Source organism: Ambystoma mexicanum, chromosome 7q (assembly GCF_040938575.1).
Source record: "Ambystoma mexicanum isolate Mex_15411 chromosome 7q, UKY_AmexF1_1, whole genome shotgun sequence".
Classification (NCBI taxonomy): Eukaryota; Metazoa; Chordata; class Amphibia; order Caudata; family Ambystomatidae; genus Ambystoma; species Ambystoma mexicanum.
The window spans coordinates 644,679,236-644,700,294 of NC_090941.1; the positions used below are offsets into that span (position 1 = coordinate 644,679,236).

At 45.3% G+C, this 21,059-nt stretch overlaps 1 protein-coding gene across 2 annotated transcripts in view; it reads right to left on the minus strand.

The window, feature by feature from the left end:
* Positions 1–21,059, minus strand: part of LOC138528519 (cilia- and flagella-associated protein 337-like) — an 875,503-nt gene that overhangs the window by 477,714 nt on the left and 376,730 nt on the right. For both annotated transcript variants that reach the window (XM_069640251.1, XM_069640252.1), the window contains one exon: positions 14,393–14,495. In XM_069640251.1, coding sequence (XP_069496352.1) covers positions 14,393–14,495 — 103 coding nt within the window. The remainder of the gene's footprint in view (positions 1–14,392; positions 14,496–21,059) is intronic.

The following is a 21,059-nucleotide window of genomic DNA, read 5'->3' on the forward strand; positions in this document are numbered from 1 at the left end:
AGAGTACAAGCTTGACCAGGGTATTATGCTTCTAGAATAATGTCAAAAATTGGACCCGATATTCATTGGGCATCTACCAGCCTCTACTTCTAAATAGAGGTTTGCTCCAGGTAAGAAGCTTGACCTGGGTAATGTGTTCCCTCAGCTATGTCTGGAATCTGACATGACTTTTATCACGTAATGAGATGTTATTGGACTTTATATAGCGCAAACGGTGCAATTTGCATGGCCCCTTGGTGCTCATGAGACTACTTCCCGATCTATCCAGACAAGGTACTTGACCCCGACGCAGAAGACATGCCCTAAGGGTATCACCACCTGAGGCTCACAAACAATCCTGCAAGTGTACAGGAATCGCCATCTGCTGCATTGAGGACCACCTCACCTCCCGGAAGGCACTCGAGACCTGGCTCTTCCCTTCTGCATATTAAGAGATCTAATCTACCTTATGGGTGAATTATCACCCCCAGAAAGTCAGGTAGGGGCTCCAAGGAATCACGTGGGGAGACAACAAGACAGCACTGAGAACCAAGCACGTACAGAAAGGATTCCAGTTGATGCACATGCTATGATTTGCATTCACTAATAGCAACTACACACCAGCCACGACTCCCCAGTATGTATTGCACTACATCGCAATGGAAGATAGTCGTGTCCCTCCCGGAGCCCGGCCACCCATCATCTGCAATAACCCACTGCTGATACTCACATTGCACAACATCTCTGCCACTACAATGCAGCTAAATCCCACACAACAATTCGGTCCAGCTGGGCACATAGTTAGTATCTTTGACTGGCATACTCTCCAGACAGCCCATTTCAGCACCCATCCACTATCCAGAGCTCCTTGGTCGCTAGCAGGGACTTAGCCACCGCTACCCCTACCTATCTTTGTACTGCCTGAAATGCACACACTCATTCTAAAATCCTCTCATCAATTCTCATGCCTCGGACTTCAGTCCTCCAAGGGCGTTCACTCACAGCGCTTTGAGGTAATAGCAAAGGCCATAGGTGCTATACAAATGCCATATAACATAACATAACATACGGTCCATCTGAACAACTCTTCACATCTACTCTGGCTACACAAACATGCACTGAGGCGATACTTGGCCTGAACAAAGCAACAAATTAAATAAATAGAGTGGAGTCATAATTTCCCCCTCAAAGGATGGCCTGGATTGGATAAAACCTTATAGTTGTTATTTCAGTGTTGGAGGCCAGAATTACAACTAACTATTGCTACCAAGATCCAGAGCTGTGAAAAAGGTGTTCCGTCCAAATCTGATCACACACTGATTCTGGGTTATTTATTACCGTGACCCACCACATGTTTATCCTAGCATTCCATAACACTTGACTAGACCTTATCGTGGAGTAAGAACTTGTTCAGAGATCCGGTTCAATATTAGTTTTTGTTGATCTTTGCCCACTGGTGATAGTGTGGTATTATCCACAATAAGCATTTTGCTGCACTGTTCACATAGAATCCCTCTTTCATAAGGCAATGATCAGGTCACTCTTGGATTGCATTTGCAACACCAATAAATAACTCGTCCACTGGTTCATATGAATCCTTCTGCCCTGAAAACTCAGAGACCACCTCTGGTTCTACGTGAGGGTGCTCTGGAGAGACTGGATCATCCATTAGAAGGTGAGGTTTGGTATTAGATGAATGGCAAAGGGAGTGAGTGTTCCTAAAAGCCTGGATCAACTATCTATGTTTCCTGGTTGATTCCACAGTCCCATCAGTGCTATCCCAAGTCAGCTGGTGGTGTTGTGGGGGCTCAGAATGGAACTGCTGGCTTAGGTTCCTTCCTGGTTCTGCGAATGAAAATCAATAGAAGGCTGTAAGAGGCAGGCAGTCCTGTTTGGGCATAATCACTGAAAGGGCCCTTTATGGTAGCCTCAGTATAAGACATACAGGAAACAGCATATTGCTTGCAACATATGGGAAAACAGGAAAGCTACAACAAATGCGGTAAAACAAAACATGATGTGAAAGTAGCACACACTCTTGCCAATGGTTAGGTAATGGTCAGGAGATCTGAGGCCCTCTGGGTAGGCCAGCGCTGTATAGAAGTTTAAATAAAATAATAAAATAAAATAATTGTGAACTGTACTCATGTTGGGTGAATTGGTTAATGGTCATTAATTCTGCCAATGGCTTGATGAGGAGAGTGAATAAAATCTGGAAGAGAGGGCATCCCTGCCTCGTTGTAGAGGAAAAGGACCGGAAAGAGTCCTGTTTATCTTTACTCTCGCCATCGGGGCTTTAGCCGTACCCACCCAATAAAGATGGGACAAAAGCCCATCCTTGCCGAAACGTCCCACAAGTATGTCCAGTCCGTGGAGTTGAAGGCTTTGTAAGAATCCTACAACAAAATCGCATTGTCTACACATGGCAACCTGGCCACTGATATGCCGCACCAAACAGTTAGCGTAGATTGGGGCATGTCGATCTCCCCAGCATAAAACCATTTTGAACTCTGTGAATTAAGTAGGGAAGGACTATAAACAACCTGTTGGCCAAAGCCATCGCTAGTATCTTGATTTACCCATTCAAGAGGCAAATAGATCTATATGACTCACATGATTCCTTGTCCTTCCCTTTCTTAAGGATCACTGTTATGACTATATGAGGTCTGGTGGAAGCTTCCCTACTTCCCTGAAACAAGTCCAGAAAGTGGCTATTGGTCTTTCCCCCCAGTAAACTCCAGACCTCTGTAGGAAGGCCATTACGGACCAGAGTGTTTACCCTTTGCAGTTGTTGTGTGCTCTTCAAGGGAAGGCCTCCAAGAAAGCCCTTGCCATGGCTTTGTCTTCCAACCGCAGGGCTCCCATAGCATCCCTGATGCCAGATACCCATCTATCCCCTATTTCCTGTCTAGCCATCCAGGCCAATAATACGCCATTGCTATCCCCTTGCTTGTAAATCCGTCCCCTACTTAACCAGATTGAGTGTTTTGTGTCATCAAATGCTAACGTCATACGTTTGTCCTGGGCCATACAAAGGTCCCTGTGCCTCCATTCGGAGATGGTCACTGTACATCTTACTTCTAGCTCCTTCACTCTGGTCTCTGCTTTGTTCAGTTCTGTGGCCTCCTGAATGAAATGAGAAACAGTTCTCGCTAGGGTGCCATTCCCTCCAGACTTCTATCAGACCTAATGATACTGCCCTTTCGTGAAGTTTGGTTGTATGCGTGCCCCTGGCTACAGCCATGGTCATACTGTCCTTGTCAGCGTGCATTGTGTTGTTAAAGTCCCACCAATAAGGATTGTGCCCGACTCATTGTCAAGGATCACCTCTCTCAATACCCCCATCAAGTTTTCCCCGTTGGGGGAGGAGCATAAACATTAACCAGAGAGAACCATTCCTGGCCCATCTCACACACCACACATATGTCATTCCCCATGGTGTCAATTTTAAGTTGTTTGGTGACCCACAGCACTGTCTTTTTGATCATGATAGCTACCTCACTGGAACCCTAGCAAAGTCTAAGTGGAATACCATTGAGTAAATATTTCTTCCCAGAAACTGACAGTAGGCACCCCAGAGGGGGTTCTCCTGAAGCATCACCACGTCAGGGCTGTGACACTTTAAAAAAACTGCATGGCCCCTCTGTTAACCTTGTCCCCTAGCTCATTCATATTCCAGGACACTAACATTATTGTCTTATCCTCATCTTATCTTAAGCACTGTAGGGTTTCATTCTGGTACTGAACTTGGGATCCCCATCAAGAGTGCAAGCTGAACGTCCATTGCCCCCCCTGAGCCTTATTGAATGAACACCCCATGGGCCAAGGGCCAGTGTAAAGAATGTTACCACTATAGGCAAACTGTCAGATTGGTGCCCCTGCCTCCCTCCAGGCCCATAATACAAAACAACCAATCTATTTTGCTTTTGTTGATTTGCACTCTGCATTTGATTCAGTTTCTAGATCAAAACTCATGACAAAATTGTCTGAGGCGGGGTGCCCAGCATCGATATATGACATCATATATGCCCTGCACTCAGACACCTCAGTTCGGATAAGGCTGTCAATAATGGGTTTGCTGTTGACCGCCATTTCCACAGCAAGAGGGCTGCAGCAGGATGCATCCTAGCTTCAGCCCTCTTTAACTTTTTCATTCAGGATGTGAAAAAAGCTTTGACGGATGTGTGTGCAGATTCGCCAAGAATGAACGGAATTGAAATTAGAGCTCTGTGGTATGCAGATGACTTGGTGTTGGTCTCCAAGACTCTTATAGGATTTCAAAATTTACTAACACCATTAAGTGCCGATTTTGACTTGAATGAATTGCTTGTCAATTTGAAAAAGACCCAAATTGTGCTTTATGCACCGAGAAATACACATGGAAGTAAGATGGATTGGAAAATTGAGAATACCACCATAGAAGTTGTGCCAAACTATGTTTATTTGGGTTTAACCTTTGATGGAATATCATCTGGTCATTCTCAGCTGAGAGCAATTGAGCACAATTTATCTACAGCCATATCGCAGACAAAGTTAATCCTGTACACATATGGCAAATTTTCAATTAAATCTGCCATTACTTATTGGTTCCAGAATGTAATACCTACGATCCTATATGTATTGGAAACTAAAAGAATAATTCCAATGACATACTTTAACAACTTGGAAGCTACATTTTTTAGACTTATTCTCCAGTTACCACAATGCATACCAGGACCATGGCTGGGATATGAGTTGGGGCTCACTTCTCTCGTGGCTATGTATAATTGGCGTTTGTGTGCCCTTTATCAGAATTTTTTTTTATCTGATAAGAATGGTGGTTCAACTTTATCGATTTTGTCAAATTATATGCTATCTTCATCACATGAATTTGTGCAAAATTGGGTTAAATACATCTTTGGAGTTTTGGCAAATGCGGACATAACAACTGACATTCTTATATCAAACCCGATCAAATATGATAGATTGGATCGAAACAAGAACAAGATGCCTCACATACAAAGATTTTAATATTCTATGGTTTGGGCCGAAAAAATACAGAGCTATAGAATCATATCTATGCATGGCTCCTACATCGCAAATGAGAAGTGCAATATTGCGTTTGCTTTTAAAATCTGTGTCCAACTAGAGATATATTGGGCCGAAGGAAGATCATTCAACCTGAAGAAAACTTCTGTCGTTTCTGTGGTGACCTATCAAATAAGGAAACTTTAGAACATCTGATAGTAGAGTGTCAGCCGCTCCTGGGACTAAGGCAAATACACTTTGTGAAACATATGGCTTATTTTGGCAATATGAATCCTGAAAACAGATGGATAGCGATTGTGTCTACAAAAGTTATGAGCATTCGCATAGCGACAGTTAATTTTATGAATGCTCTAAACCTGTCAAATTAGGTTGGATATCTGATTAGTAACTGCAAGGAGTGCAGAATTAGCAGGTCTTGCTACTCTGAAATTTTGAGTATCTCATGCAGTAAAAGTAATTAATATGCAAGTTGATTTGAGTTGAATTTGCCTGGTATGTTGGCATTTTTTATGTGGATGTCGGTATATCGAATTTTTATTTTATATTCTATTAATCAAATAAGTAGGGTGTATGAAGATACCCTTTTTACTTTATCATTTTGAAGTTTTTTACTTAATGATGTTTGCAAATGATTTGGTTTTAATGTGTTGTTATTGATGATTGTTTATTTTTGATACTGTGATAAATGATTGAAAAAGTTGAGTAACATCAGCTAATCTCAATAAAAAAAATGAAATACATGCCTTCCTTCTTGATAAGTGGAACTTTAGAGGGCATGAGAGACTTTTTCTTGGATCTTTTCCGTCGTACCTTTGACCTGTTGCAGACATGTGTTTATGATAAAGATAAATTCGGTTCAATGAAGACTTCATGTTCATCGCACTGGATCAAAACCAGGCTGTGGTAAAGCATCTTTTTAGAGTTTAAAATCCCTGGTCTGTTTGCTGTTCCCAGATAAATGGTACATTCTTCTTCAGAAGGGAGGTCATTGGTAATACTATGTGAGAAAAAGACAGAACACATTTTCTGTATAAGTTCGCTGTCCCCAGGAACTGTTGGATCTCCTTCATGAATGATGGTCCTCTCCAGTTTAAAATGGCTTTAAGTTTGTGAGGATCCAGAGATACTCCATATCCCAAGTATGGCACTGATGAGGCATCAAATATGCATTTTTCCAATTTGGCATGCACATTATTTTTCTGTAGACATTTTAAAACCTCACTAAGATGTTCAGTATGATTAGGAGTGTGCTTAGAAAAAACCAAGATGTCATCCAGTTAGACAATCAGAGTATGGAATAGGAGATCTCCAAAAATCGGATCCATGAACCTCTGGAATACAGAGGGAGTGCATGCCAAACCAAAGGGCATCCTAAAAGCGGTTTTCCACTCATCGCCTTCATGGATCAAATGGTAAGATCCTCGAAGGTCTAACGTTGTAAATATAGAGGCATCCCCTACTGCATCTAAAATGTCTGGAATCAAAGGTAATGGGTACTTGTCTTTGGTTGCAACAGAGTTTAATCTGCGGTTATCTAAGTATGGTCTTAATTCAGTTGTCTCTTTTTTAGGCATAAAAAGAGTGGCTCCTGCAGAGGACACAGACTCTCTTTTCAGCCCATTTGCTAAATTTCCTTTTATATATGCTTTCCAGGCTTTCTTTTCTGCTGGAGACAGGCGGAAAATCCGATTAAATGGGGATGTAGTGTTAGGTAGAAGCTTGATGAAACAATCTTCGGACCTATGTGGAGGCAAAGCCTTCGCCAACTCTTTCTCGAATACTGATTGATACCGAGTGTAAGAGCTGAATATATAGACGTGGACAAAGATGTACCTTCCGAAGGTATTGGTATACTGTCTTGGATGTATGAGGACACACAGTATCCAGAACCCAAAAAAAGGACATGGACCGTCCAGTTGCTATAAGGGTTATGCATGGTGAGCCATGGAATCCCCAAAATTATGGGGAAATGAGCTGCTTGTACTAGATCGAATTATATCTCTTCCACATGGTGGTGAATGTGCATCTGTAAGGGTGTGGTATAGGATGTAATGGGTCTGCTTTCTAAAAGACATCCATTGACGCCTTCAACCGAAACTGGTTGTTTCTTTTTACAAAACGGACTAGCCATCTGAGTGGCCCAAGAAGCATCCATAAACATGCCTGCTGCCCCAGAGTCCACCAATTCCGAGATTTTGGGCCTCATCACGAGTCTGGCGGTAACCCTTAAATGCAGTGGTAGCGCTATTACCACCACATTTAAGGGTCCGCTAGATCATGGCTTTGGCCGATTTCCCCCTAGCTCTGAGCTGGGGGGAAAACTGCGGCAAAATTTCAGATTTTTGGCGCGATTACCCTCGACGGGAAATCCACCGGCGGTAATAGTGCACATTTTCCCCATTGGGCCCAATGGGGAATGAGGAATTCCCAAATGGGCCCAATGGGGAATGGGCAATAACCCTTCCGCCAAACCCGTGATCCGGCACTAACAGCGCGGGGGGTTTGGCGGTAGGGCTAATACCGCCGGCAGTAAAACCGCTGGCGTTACCGCCCAACTCGTGATGAGGCCCTTTAACTGAATGCAAGCCAGACAGTTGTATGCTCACCTTCAAGACCAGCAAAGGCAGGGTCTCATTAAGCGCAGTCTGTATAATACTGTTGCCTTGTTGAAAAAGACGAGGTAATAGCTGCCTGCGTCACTTTTAGTATCGGGAGTTGAAGTTTTCCTTCCTCCTTGGTGCTAATGGGCAGGCACTTAAGAGATGTGAGGCTGACCAGGAGTACATGCACAAACCTTTGTCTCTGCATCTATTTCGTTCTTCTGCAGAAAGTGCCCCTCGATCCATGCCTACATTCATTGGCCCTGTAGCATCCTTTGCTGATTCCTATATGTTTGCTGTAAGAGGAAAGGTACAAGAGGTAGAGGGGCGGCTCTTCCGTCGCTCTAATCGTCTTCCGTCGCTCTAGAGTTGACCTCAAGTACCAACTGTATGAGCTGATCCAAAGAGGCAGGATGAGGTATGCGCAAGAGTTCATCCTTCAGGTCTTCTGCAGGCCCTGTCTGTACAGTGTAAATAAGGCACTGGACAATCCACTGCTCCCTTTTCTCACATAAAATGACTACATTTGCATGATCAATACTATTGTTTATTAACAATATGCCAAAAAATACAGTGGCAGCTAGTGATTTATTTAATTGGAGGGGCTGAAACATTTACCAAGAGAATATGCAGGAGTGACCAAGCGCAGTGAGGGAGCCTCAACCAATCAAGCAGGGTAGACACTCCTTTGAGAATATTTTTTGTGGTGTACTTTACAGAACACTTTGTGTGAAAAATAGACTAGATCCCAACTCACCAACAGTACCCAGGTGCATTTTCCAATACATCTTCATATCACATTTGCCCACAATATTTGTCAGTATTCTGCCAATGTAGAACAACCAACCTTTTTCATGTTGGCTGTGCCCATACATGTCCAAACTGACTGCACCAATATATGCAAGTATTCCCACATAAGGGCATTCTCATGTTTGCTTTGCCCATAATGCCAGTAATCAGGGCTGTCACAAGATGTGGTGAGGCCCTGGGCAAAACATTTGGTGAGGCCCCCCTTACAATATTTTGCACTGGGCCAGCGGCGGCACCTACACAAATAGGAGACTCGAAAAATCTCTCTTTGAGTTTGTGTGCAGGATCCCAAATATGGTTTATTACTACAACTGCAAATCAAATACAGCAAAGTTAGATTTCTCTAATGAAGAAAGGTTTATGCCAGACTAACTTTTGTATCAGAAGAACACATATATATATGATGGCATGAGCTCTCCACTCTGCCCCCTCCAACTCTCTGAGAGTCAGTCACTACTCCAAGCAAAGAGTTGAGGGCAGATCTCTTTCTTCGGCTGGGGCCTCCCTCTGAAAACAGCCTCCCTGCCTCTAAGAAACTTGAGCAGAACCATCTCCGGTTCCGAAAGCAACGCAAGACCTTTCTCTTTGCTTCTGTCTTCTCTCTTCCTCTCCCTTGCTGATCACCTGCCTGATCCATGCACTGCCTACCCTCTGAATTTGTGCCCAGATCCCTGCCTGTCCAGTTACAATCCTGCACTGCCTCTTGGCTCCCCTGCAATTGTGGTCTGTATCTGTAACCCTACAGTCCCCTCTCTTGCACTTATTCTCCACCCGTTGACTGCACTTATGAGTACCCGCACTTGCCACCCGTAGGCTGCAATCTTGTTTCTCCTTTGTTCCTGCACTTCTCCATCCTACCCCACCCTCTGTACTTCTCCCCTCCCCCCTTCCCTTCTCTTGCACAATCTGAATGACACAAGGCCTAGTAAGATCAGGGTTTTGTCCTCCTTTTTTGTTTCCCTCTCCTTGCCTTGTTGCGCCTAGAAACACTTGTGTACAGGCACGTTATAAATGCCATATCATATCATTAAGGAGCACCTTGCCCCTATGTGCGCATTAAAACACACATCATAACAGTGACAAATGATGTACAGTGGAGGCTGGTACATTTCTGAACTTGAGGCTTACAAATTTGTGCCAATTAGGCAGGATCAACAGAGCACAGTAAGGGAGACCAAACCAAACAAGGGTTGCTTGAGGGAGGTTCTCACTCCCAAGAAAATGTTTGAAACATTGGGTTAAAATGATGCATTTTACAGCACTTTCTTTGCAAAATTGGGTAGCAATCCATACAGTTTGCAATTGGTTTTGTATGAAAGCACATGGACAATCCCAATAGTTGTAAATCACAAACCGTGCACAGGAACAATTTTCAATACATTTAATGCCGCCTTTACACACAACATATGCTAGTATAAAAAATATATTCATGCTTGTTGTTCCCATGTATGTCCATGCAGGCTGCATCAGTATGTGCTATTATTACCATGTACAGACTCCCAGCCAGTAAAAATGCCATGCCACAGAAAGTGTATCCAGGCTGATTGTGCACCATTAGTGTTATTACTGGCTAGATTGGCCTAAATTCAATGTGGGCCAATTTAGCCAATTAGTATGTTTGCTTTAACCGTGATGCCTAGTCCTGTGCATCAAGGGTAAAGCAAAAAGAGCATTGGCAATGCTAACAGTTTGGGCTTTTGTTTAGGCATGGGAAAGGCACTTCTGTATTGGTATTAGCTGGCCGCTGATGGTGCCAGGTGCAAAATGGTTTGAGTACCTGAGCAGCTAATAGCAGTGCCTGGCAAATGCCTAATACTTATACGAAAGCCAAAACTGTTGGCTTTGCCAATGCTTGTTTTTAACAAGACTTCAATTAAAACACGCAGGGTTATTTTAAATCGAGTGGCCGAAGGCAGACCTGATCAAGACATTTTTATTATACCAGTTCCGTATTTACAACTGCAATTAAGTCAATAACTCTCAGAAGACTCCTTTGAGAAAACACTTGCAGGAACATTGAGGGCAAAGTTTGATGGCAAGCCCTGTTTAAAGCTAGGTCAGAGTTCCAATGAGGCAGAGGTTTGGGAGGGCAGGAACTGGGTGAGAATTGGCCATAGGGAGTAGCATGGCCATGAGAAGTCAATGTGTGGGCAAATAACTAACCAACATCTACAAGCTTTGTGTCCCTCCTCATATGCCATTTCTTCCTATCTGTACTCAAATCTGTCATTGCGACAGATCTTCCCAGATCCAGGATCTGGCAAAGAATTACTCACCAGATCTCAGATACAGCTCCACAATCTGGGAAATCTATGTGCACTATATGTTTATTTTAGAATGCTGTGGTATGTTTGTGCTTTAAACTGTATTGGGCAGGGATTTGAACCGTGGTCGCTAGGTTCCAAAGTGAGACACTTTTCCCCACAAGACTACTTGAGAGTCTGAGCGGGAGCCCTGTGAAATCACTTGTCAATGTTGCACTGTACTGGAAATATTGATGTTCATTTTTTAGGCTTAAAAGGGGTGCAGATTGTGAACTTTGCTGATGATAAATCCTCTGAGGGGAAGAGGCAAATGTTCATCGGGTGACTAAAATACCTGCCCTACACCCTACCAATCCTCCTGTTGCTGGACCCTCTTTCACTGCAGTAGGAGGGATGCCTCCAAAAAAAAGAGTCTATTTCGACCTCTGTCTGTTCGCTAAAGCAATAGTTTTGGCTTATTGGTGGCACACCGAATAACCCAAACAAAAAGAATGCTGGGAAGTGGCGCAACACCATTGAGCAGATCGTTAAGGAGTGGCATCAGTTTCAAACATGCAGAACACAAAAACCTATCCATGCGATATCAACAGACTCACTTTGATAAAACCAAAGTCTTAACTTCTGGTCTCAGATTTTAGATAGCCCACCTCTCCAGAGATTGGCATAGCATTATGAAAGCAAACAGCCTCTGAATTGGGGTGAAAGGTATGACTAGTGGCCAGAGGGAAGGTGCAATAGCTATTTGGCTTCCTAGCTGGGCTCAGGGAATCGGGAGGGGAAAAGTGAGCAGGGCTGGCTGAAGATTTGTCAGGGCTGGCGGGGGCCCATTTCATTTTGATGTTTTGGGGACCCCTGGCCTTACTGATTGGAAAAATAGTCCAAGGCACCTGTGGAGTGCTTAAATCAATAATGAAGTCTAAATAATGCAGCAAGGTGGTTAAAAGCTGCAGATTATCAGTAGGTGTCTGTGTAATAAGACTGCCAATATGGGGGCAACTACTCGGGGGGCCATTTCAACTATAAAAGCTGAAAGGGCCAGATGCCATCCCTCAGTGGGGAGACCGACAGTGCAATGGGTTTATTGGCCCCACTCACTATCCACTTTCAAAACTGTCATCCAGCCCCTGCCAGGTTGACCAACAGGGCGGTGGCCAGACAGAACAGGACACACACGTTAAATGGTGCCTGGGCTGAGCTGTCAACAAGGCCCTGCAATTACTAACATAAAACATTTCACTGTAGCACCTGCATTCATATGCATACATTTTTAGGTAATTGAAATCGTGATGTGGGGTTAGAACTTGCATGCCAGGGGAGTGATTAGAAGGGAAGTGGTGACATGAGACATCTCATTCTCACAGTAGTCCTTAAGTGTGATGTTTCAGAAATGAAAGCGAGACTTAGCTGCTTGTAACATTAAAGCTTCACCAGGATAGTCTAATTCCAATGTGGAAAGATGTTAGATGCCCCCACACAAGTAAGTTTGTCCCCCATCACAGCCTCTCCAAACATTTGAAGTATTAGCCCCCCCCCCTGACATTTTAGCCTAGGTGCACCACTGATGCCATGAACCCACTCCTTAATGAAGTGGCCCCAGGGTGGCTACATTTAGGGGTGGGGCTGAACACACACTCACATAAAACACTTTCACCCATGCATTCATCCACCAGTTACACAACTCCTTACATGCATGCATACATAAAACCAAACACAGCATTGACACAACCATAAACACCAACATGCACGCATGCATTCATACACATATACATACTAATTTAAATACATACACGTATATATATATATACACACATTTAAAATAAAAAACACTTATCTTACCTCCATGCACCCTTCAAAAGCATCCACGCAGCCAACACGTAGACATGCTGTCTGACAGGAGAGAACTCGTCTTTCATCAATCAGCGTGGTCACGCTGAGCAACTTGAACACACTGACTGACAGGAGAGGAGTCATCTCTTGTCATTCAGCATGTCCACGTTGTCAGCTGAATAATGGGTGGCAGCAGGGCTCACTTCAGAGCCCTGCTGTCTCCCATTATTTTGCTGTTTGTTGCGGAGCCAAACGGCTTCCCAACAAACAGCAAAATCATTGCAGGGCAGAGAGCAGACAGCACAGTCCCCCTTGTGAATAAAGGACACGGGTGAACTGTGCTGCCTTCTGCTTAGGAGAGGGTGCAGTGAGGCCCCTAGTAAGCGCTAGGCCTGGGGCAGTTTGCCCCCCCTGCACCCCACTTGTGACGGCTCTGCCAGTAATGATACTATAGGAAAACTTATTCATGCTGCATCCTCGTATAAGAACATACTCTTGTTGTGTTTGCTCATAATACGTGTAACAAATGCCATGCCGCTGTAAGAAAACACATCCACACTGGCTGCCCCATTGTAGGCCAGTATTGTCACATAAGAACATTCATCATGTTGGCATTGCCCATAATGCCAGTAGAAATGCTATGCCCACTGTAAGAAAACATGCCCAAGCTGCCTGCAACAATGTAGTCCCCGCAACTTCATGGAAGAATGCCCATCATGTTGGTTTGCCCATAATGCCAGTAAAAATGTATGTAACTGTAAGAAAACATGTCCATGGCACCTGCATCTATGTAGCTTACCATGCTCCTTGATGTATGAATACTCATTATGTTGGCTTTGCTTTGCCCATAATGGCAATAAGTATGTATGTCACTGTAAGACAACATGCCCAGGCCTGCTACCATTACATCAATACTTGCACACCCCAATCACAGGCTTGCTCCCCGGACCAGGCATGCGCGCGTACGTACACGCGTACGTACACACACACGTACACACACGTGTACACACACACACACACACACACACACACGTGTACACACACACACACACACACACACACACGTGTACACACACACACACACACACACACACACACACACACACACACACACACACCCCCCCCATACAAGCTATCTCATGCACACATAAACTACAACATGCATAGTGACTGTACTCTCATTCACACACACACTTACACAGCCACAAACCCCTGCCGGCATACAAGCAAACATATATAGACACTCCAGGAAAGGGAATTACTATGATGGTTTTGAACACTGGGGTGGGGTGTGGCCACAGCATACTGAGAGCAGGGAGTGTGGCGCACGGGGGCGGGGAAGGTGTTACTATGATTTATTTGGCCACAGTACACCAGAAGGGGGTGGAGAGCAGAGACTAAAACACCGGGAGCGAGGCGATACTGTACTGTCAGTGGAGGCACACCCAGACATGCCCCAACGGGCCTGAGAAAAGCAGAAAGCAAAGAAAGAATCACGTTGAACCAGTCTGGAATCAAGGCATGCGATTTCAAAGGGAATCCTTGATTGTCACAAATAACGTTAAACCATGCGCGTAGGTTTAAATGGCCATAAGCAGCAGTATAAAATAACACATCTTGCTTTTCGTAATTCATGCCAAAGTAGAGTGCTGCCAGGTATCCTGCTTTCCAAAAACATCTTCTCTTTCATCTCCTAAGCAATGTTTTGGCTGCCTAGGTGGTGTCAGTGCCACCAAATGTGCCAAAACCACAAAGGGCTATTGATACAAGCATGAGGGAAAAGCTGAATTTTAGTTTTTCAGTAGATGTGCCATGTTCCACAAAAATCAACACAGTGAAACATGCAAAGTAATAATGCTTACATTTTAAGAGAATTTCACTTACCGATCCCTCTGAGCAGCTGACCACTTGTCTGAACTCTTTGTTGTACTTACAACAAAGGACTGGCTCCTTATGCGAAATCACCAAGTGGGGCTGAGGAGCAGGCCTTTTAAAGTAAAAAGAAAAAAAGTGGTTATGGATATGTGTAATTACTTCTAAGTTAGCAACATGCACCTTGAATGCGATGTTTTTAAGCTTCTAATGGAAGTTGATTCTGTCCATTTGTTCTTTAATTTTGAAGGAACAGTTGGGGCCAGCAGAGCTCAAGTCTTACTGGTCAAGCTGTGTGTCTGAAATGGTGGAGGAGCCAGACTTGATCTTTGTCTTAGAAATCCACAGACACTTCAGTGGAAGTAAGAGTGTTCAATAGGGTGCAGCACACACAGGGCATCATTTAGAGTTTGGCAGAATGGAAAAAATGTGGTGGTAATGGGATTACTGTTACTTTCACCGCACCGACCACACCGCCAAATTCAGAATGTCAAATTGAAACTCGAACATTCCCTGTGGTTTTGTTTGGAGGAAACCACATTTAGTCATTTTAAATGTTTTAGAAGTATTATTTAGCAGTATCAGGTAATATTATCCCCATAAATAATGTCACCATATGTATAGTCTCTGGGAAACGGCACATGCAACCTTATTCATGGGGATAATATATGTGGTAAATAGGAGCGGGGGTGCCCCCACTCGATCTAAAAAAATATGTGTGTTGGGGGGGTGTTGCCCGCAGGTTGCATATGGTAATATCGCTGCAAAAAAGGCACCATTCTTGTATGGCGACATTTATGCGTGGATATTATCACATGGAACCTATTTAGCATGTTAAAGTTATAAAATACACTGTCCACGCTGTTACAGTACAAACTAATCCCACAATTCTAAATACAATAACACAGACATTTTAAACATTTGTTTGTGAATTAATCCCATCACACGATTCTGCAATAGATTCAGCGCACTCCATAAAACCATAGGCCTACCAGACAAATGAAACGACTAGCATTCTTTAGTAATTCTATTCTGACTAGAGTGGAAAAACTTGCTCAATAATTTGCTATATATACACACGAGACAGAACCATGTCTGAGCAAGTGCCTTGTTGTCTCTACGTCCAGCGATCTACATAATCTGAAGAATCAATCGTTCCGAGAATCAGTCGTTTCCGAGCTAGGGATGTGAAGCCTGGGTTCTGTGACCATCAAAGAAGGCAATTGATTCCATCTTCAAAGGGTAATAAAACGATGCAATCTGCAGTTATTTATCTCGAGTAGATATTTTGTGGGCTCAAAAATGAGAAACCCTGAGTTGCCTAGTCTGCCAGAGTGTTTTAGTTGCAAAATAATCAGTATTAGAACTCCAATCAAACAAAATTGCCCTTTTCATCAATTCCGCTTTCAGTACATGTTTTAAAATAGGCGAACTTGAAACCCTGTTTCTGTATTAAAATTGGTGCCCAATTTAATGAATGAATTGAAAGCCTTATATTTGCTGGGTGAGAGTGCCATCCTTGGCAGCGAAAAATGTAAAGTAGTAGGGACTTCGTTTAATCTTCAGTATGGTTTTTAGAGAAATTAGACCCACTTTGAGCCCGATTGCCTGTATGGGGAAATTTTGGAGAAGCCCCAAGGCAAACCTTCAGAGCTTTCCCTGTAGTATGTCTAATCATTTGAATTTAGCGGTCATATAGGTTTCAAGATTATCAGGTATGCCTGGTTCTATGCTTGATGTATAGATCTTTATCAGCCCTTCCATAGAAAACGCGCCAGAAGTACAAATATTTTTCGTTGCAGTAAATAATTTACTAAGGGCTTTGCTAGAAACACTTTCTCGGAGAAGAAACTCTTGTTTTTTACAGTAAATGATAGCTCCCAAGTAGATATAACTATTGACATGTTCAATATGCTGTCCTTTAATGAGCCAGCTTTGTTGTATTCTGGCTATAGGTTTTCCGAAGGACATGACTTTGGTTTTTTGAAGGTTGATATGCAACAGGGTAGCAACAGAATAGGAAAATAAACCATCTAGAGAGCGTTGAAGACCAACAGCTGTCTGATCGATGAAGACGATATCGTCTGCGTATCCGAGCCATCCAATGTGTGCATCACCCAACTTTGGCGGAAAGGTGGGCGCAGACGAGATGGCTTCATGTAGATCGGCGATGTATAAAATGAACAACATGGGCGCTAAAACACATCTCTGTTTCAAGTCTTTGTTTGTGGCAATGGGGGTTAGATAAAGTTCCCGACTTGTCAAGTCTTATCCTGACTGTCGCGTCAGAATAAAATGGATATATTAGGCTCAGCAAACCCAGGAGTAAGCCCCATTTATAATGTTTGTCCAAAGCAAACAATGGTTTACCGAAACAAAGGCTGCTGAGTAGTCCACGAAAACGAGGTGAAGGTTTGGCCTGGACAAGATAAGGTTTGATGTATTAAAGCAATGTTCAGGACGAAAACCCATCTGGAGCATATGTAAGTAGTGAGACTTATACACCCACAGTCTGAGTAAGATGCTATGGAAGATCTTGCTCGAGACTTCTGACATGACCAATAGTTGACCATTTACAGGTTTGACGCAGGAACCTTTTTTGGGCACTGGAATGATCAAGCAACTTTTTTCACTAAGAAGGGACCTGCATAATTGATGCTACCTTCTGAAAATGCTTTTGCAGAAGCCAAGCCCAGAACCAAGTTTCCCTCTTAAAGACTATATTTCTGAGCCTGCCAGGAACAGGAGCACGAGGCGCTTTGCTTTGCAAGAGCAAATGGACAATATCTTCTTCAAGGAACTCATAAGTATATTGTGCAGCAGATACAGGAAAGGGTAAAGGCCCATCATTGGGATCAGCGAAGGTGGTTCTAATAAAAGGTGATCCACTTGCCTTCTGAAATTGGGGTTTTCTCCTGTTTCTTATTGCTCTCCTTAAATCTATTGTGCAGCAACCAAAATGATTTCGAGTCAGTTGTCCTTAAAGTGTGATACATCAGCTCAGTTGTGGAGCTAGGGGAGGGGCAAAAGGGGCTACCACCCCCATGGCTACCGCCGACACGATGTCCTGAGGCGCCCCCCCGCTTGCATTACGGTGCTTGTAGTATGTGGATGGAGGTAAGCGCTGCCTCAGTAGCATCTCCAATGGTTAGAGGAACGGGCCTGGCAAAGCTACGATCTGATCATCATATGACTTGTGGCAGATAGGATGTCACCCTCTCGAGCAAGAATTAGGAGGGCAGAGGTCAGAGTATGGGCCATAGAAAGCTATTTTCATGAAACAGGGACATGGAATGGCGGGAATATGACATCAAAGCTGCGTGGAAAAGTTAGTTTGGAAAATGAAAGTGAATGCGTGCATGCCTGTAACTGCGAAGTAAGTGTGTGTGTTTGTGTATTGGTCAGTGTCTGCCTGCCTGTGTGGGCGTGTTTACTGCCTGCATAGGGGTGTCTTTGACATGGGCATAGGCGAGCCCCATTGATGTGGCATGCTGCCATTTAATGGATACAATGGGGAAAGAGCACAGTAGAGTCCTTGCGTATGTCCTGCCGGTGCACAGCTGTCACTTATTAGTTTTGGCTATTAGTTGGCGCTCAAAGCGCTACCTATAAATCCGAAACTATTGTAATTAAAATAAGAGCTTTAACATGAGAGCTTGAAACAGGGGCTTTGGATGCAGGTTGATTGTAATGCTTTTCAATGCAGGTTGGCATATGAGGATGGATACTTGGTAGTTTGACTATGTGCCCATTCCATTTAACGCCCATCCGCAAGTGAAATATATAGGGTTTTCCTCCCATTCCCAACCATCTCCTCCCACAACACACCTCTTTTTGCACTCTTTGGCTTTTTTTCTGCTGTGTGGTGAATTTGGCAGCCATCTTTCCTTCCAAAATGGCGGCTGCCATGTTTCAATGTTATTAAAATGTTACGTGACTTGATTGATGCTTTTAAAAATATTTACTACAGCTTTCAAGTTATGTTACACATTTGAAATGATTTTTTATTAAAAATAAGCACATTGGAGACCGCCAGGGGGCGCGGAGCATGCTGGACGTGTGAGACTAGCGCTCCTCCACCACCGCAGGGCCTAGCACTCTGAGCCAATCCCCAGCCGGGAGTTTGGAGTAACCCCGGAGCTCTGCCTCGGTGGCGTGTGGACATCGCACGAGGCCAGGGACGAGTGGGGCGCCCTGGTGGGAGCCCCACGCCACCAAGAACCGCTCCGGTGCGGACAACTAGCAGCAAATCAGGACTCCGGGAGCCTCCCAACCCATCCCCCGCGCACGGAGGCCTACTTGAAAAGGAGCCCCCAGTGAAGGGGTCCGAGCCCACAATTGACGTGTGGAGGCCCTCGACGGGCCGGAGAAGGTGAGGAGCGCAGGGGGGAGAACTGATACTCGGCGGACTGGGTTTGGCCCCCCCGGCGCCCTTTGGGCATGGACCAGCGCAACTCACCCCATAAAAGCTGGCATGGCCCTCCCCCTTGGAGTACAGGGGTCCACCCGGAACATTTCAGCCGTGACGCATCTGGGGAAACGGGCCCCAATCACAATCCTAGCCCCCCTCGTGAGGACCGGAGCCATCACTTGCAAGCTTGCCTCTGCGGAAACGGGGAGGGCCCAAGACGACCAGAGGAAACCTCAAGGCATTAAGGCAGGGTGAGAGGCACCCCCCACCCCCACCCATACTCCAAAGGGCACCCAGAGACCGGAGCCCTGGAACCAATTCAGCCCACGTGCGCAATCCGCTCCCTCCAACGCTTCCGCCGGTCCGACGCACCCCTCGGTGATCCACACAGAGTCACCATGCCTTCAAGTGCCGACCCCCCCCCCCGCAGTGCTAACGAAGGACGACCTCAAGGACATCCTCCAGGAGATAAAAGCGATTCGAACAGACATACAAGCCTCTATAGTTGATCTCAGGAGGAGAGTGGAGACGCTTGAGCAAAAAATGGAGGAAATGGAAAACAATCACCTCCAAATGGACCTGTTAGACATGAAATACGAAGCGAGGCTAACAGACCTAGAAATCAGAGAGGAGGATATAGCCCTGAAAATGGACGACCTAGAGAACAGAGAGCGCCGAAACAACCTGCGCATTATGGGTGTGACTCAACAGAGAGGTGAGACTGCCGCAGACGTGGGGAGAAAGGTTCAGGGCCTCATCAACCGACTCTTCACACTCGAGGGGGGAAAGGAAGTCCAGCTGGAAAGAGCCCACCGAGGGGGAGGTGGAGCGAGGGGCGGCCCAAGGTCATAGTTGTGCGCTTCCTCCGCTACAGAGAGAAAATGGAGGTCCTCGAGAAAGCGAGAAGGCTGGAGAGTTTCTTGTTCGAAGGAGACACAGTGAGGATTTACCAGGACCTCTCGGCTTTCACTCTTACCCGCAGAAGAGAGTGCCGGCCACTCACCCAGTGGCTCACCAGCCAAGACATAAGATACAGGTGGTCCTTCCCATTCGCCTTGTCTTTTGAACGGTCAGGAGTGGACTATAGAGTAACCAAGGAGGCATCCCAAGTGCTGCAGGTACTCAAAGGGGGTACCCCAGAGGAAGGAAACGAGATGGAGGCGCAAGAGCCTCGGAGCACGTTGAGGGAACCTGAGGGCCCCTGGTCCACAAAGAAGAAGTAAAGGGCCGAAGGAAATTCAAGAAACTTAACACCCCCACAACGGAAGCCAAAGGGGACTAAGTGATCAGAGGCTCGCTATTAGTGAGACTGAGAGATTGAATCAAACAGACCCGGCCGGGGACTCTGAGCTTAACAAGGGGGCTGCGGTGGATGGACTTGCATTCACCCTGGTGGCTTGCCTGTTGGCAGGCGTCATGATAAAGAGGGGGAGGGGGGAGGAGGGAAGGGAGAGAGTTGGGGTTGGGGATCTTGGGGACTCAAAACCACATTGGAAGGTGGCAGCAAGCACAGACCCGGGAAGAAGGTATACACAAGACAAGGACCCAATGGCGGACAATGAGAATAGGGGCCGGGCTGAGTCACTGAGAATTGGCTCACTCAATCTAAAGGGTCTGAACTCCCCAGCAAAGCGCTCCCTCTTGGGGAGGGAAATGAAGAATGCTAAAATAGATATCCTCTTCGTACAGGAAACTAGAACGGTCACGGGAGAGGAGAGGGTCATCCCGGGAGCACACGTGGGCCAGACCTTCTGGGCATCCGCTCCCACGAAATGGAGTGGAGTCGGGATCATCCTGCAGAGAAACCAGAGACTCACAGAGGTAACCAGGCGGGGGAGGGAAGACGGTAGAGCCATGATTATATCAGGTGACTTGCATAACTCTAGGGTCTCCCTAGCAGCGATCTATTGTCCTAATGTGGGCCAGGTTGAATTTCTTAAAGAGACGATGGGAGAGATAATGGCCAGGACAGAGGGGCTCCTTATACTGGGTGGAGACTTTAACATGTGGGCAAATCGGGAACTAGATCATAGTGGAGGGGCCATCCCGTTAGGCAGCCGAGGGGGCAGACCCAAGGGGAAATTCTGGGAGCTAATGTGGGGCTATGGGCTCGTGGACACATGGAGGGAATTGCATCCGGAGGGTAAGGGATACACCTTCTACTCAGCGGTCCATGGCACCAGAACGAGAATAGATTATCTTTTCATGGGGCACCAGAACATGAGCCGAGTGGTGTCCTGCATCATTTGCCCGGTTAGCTGGTCGGAC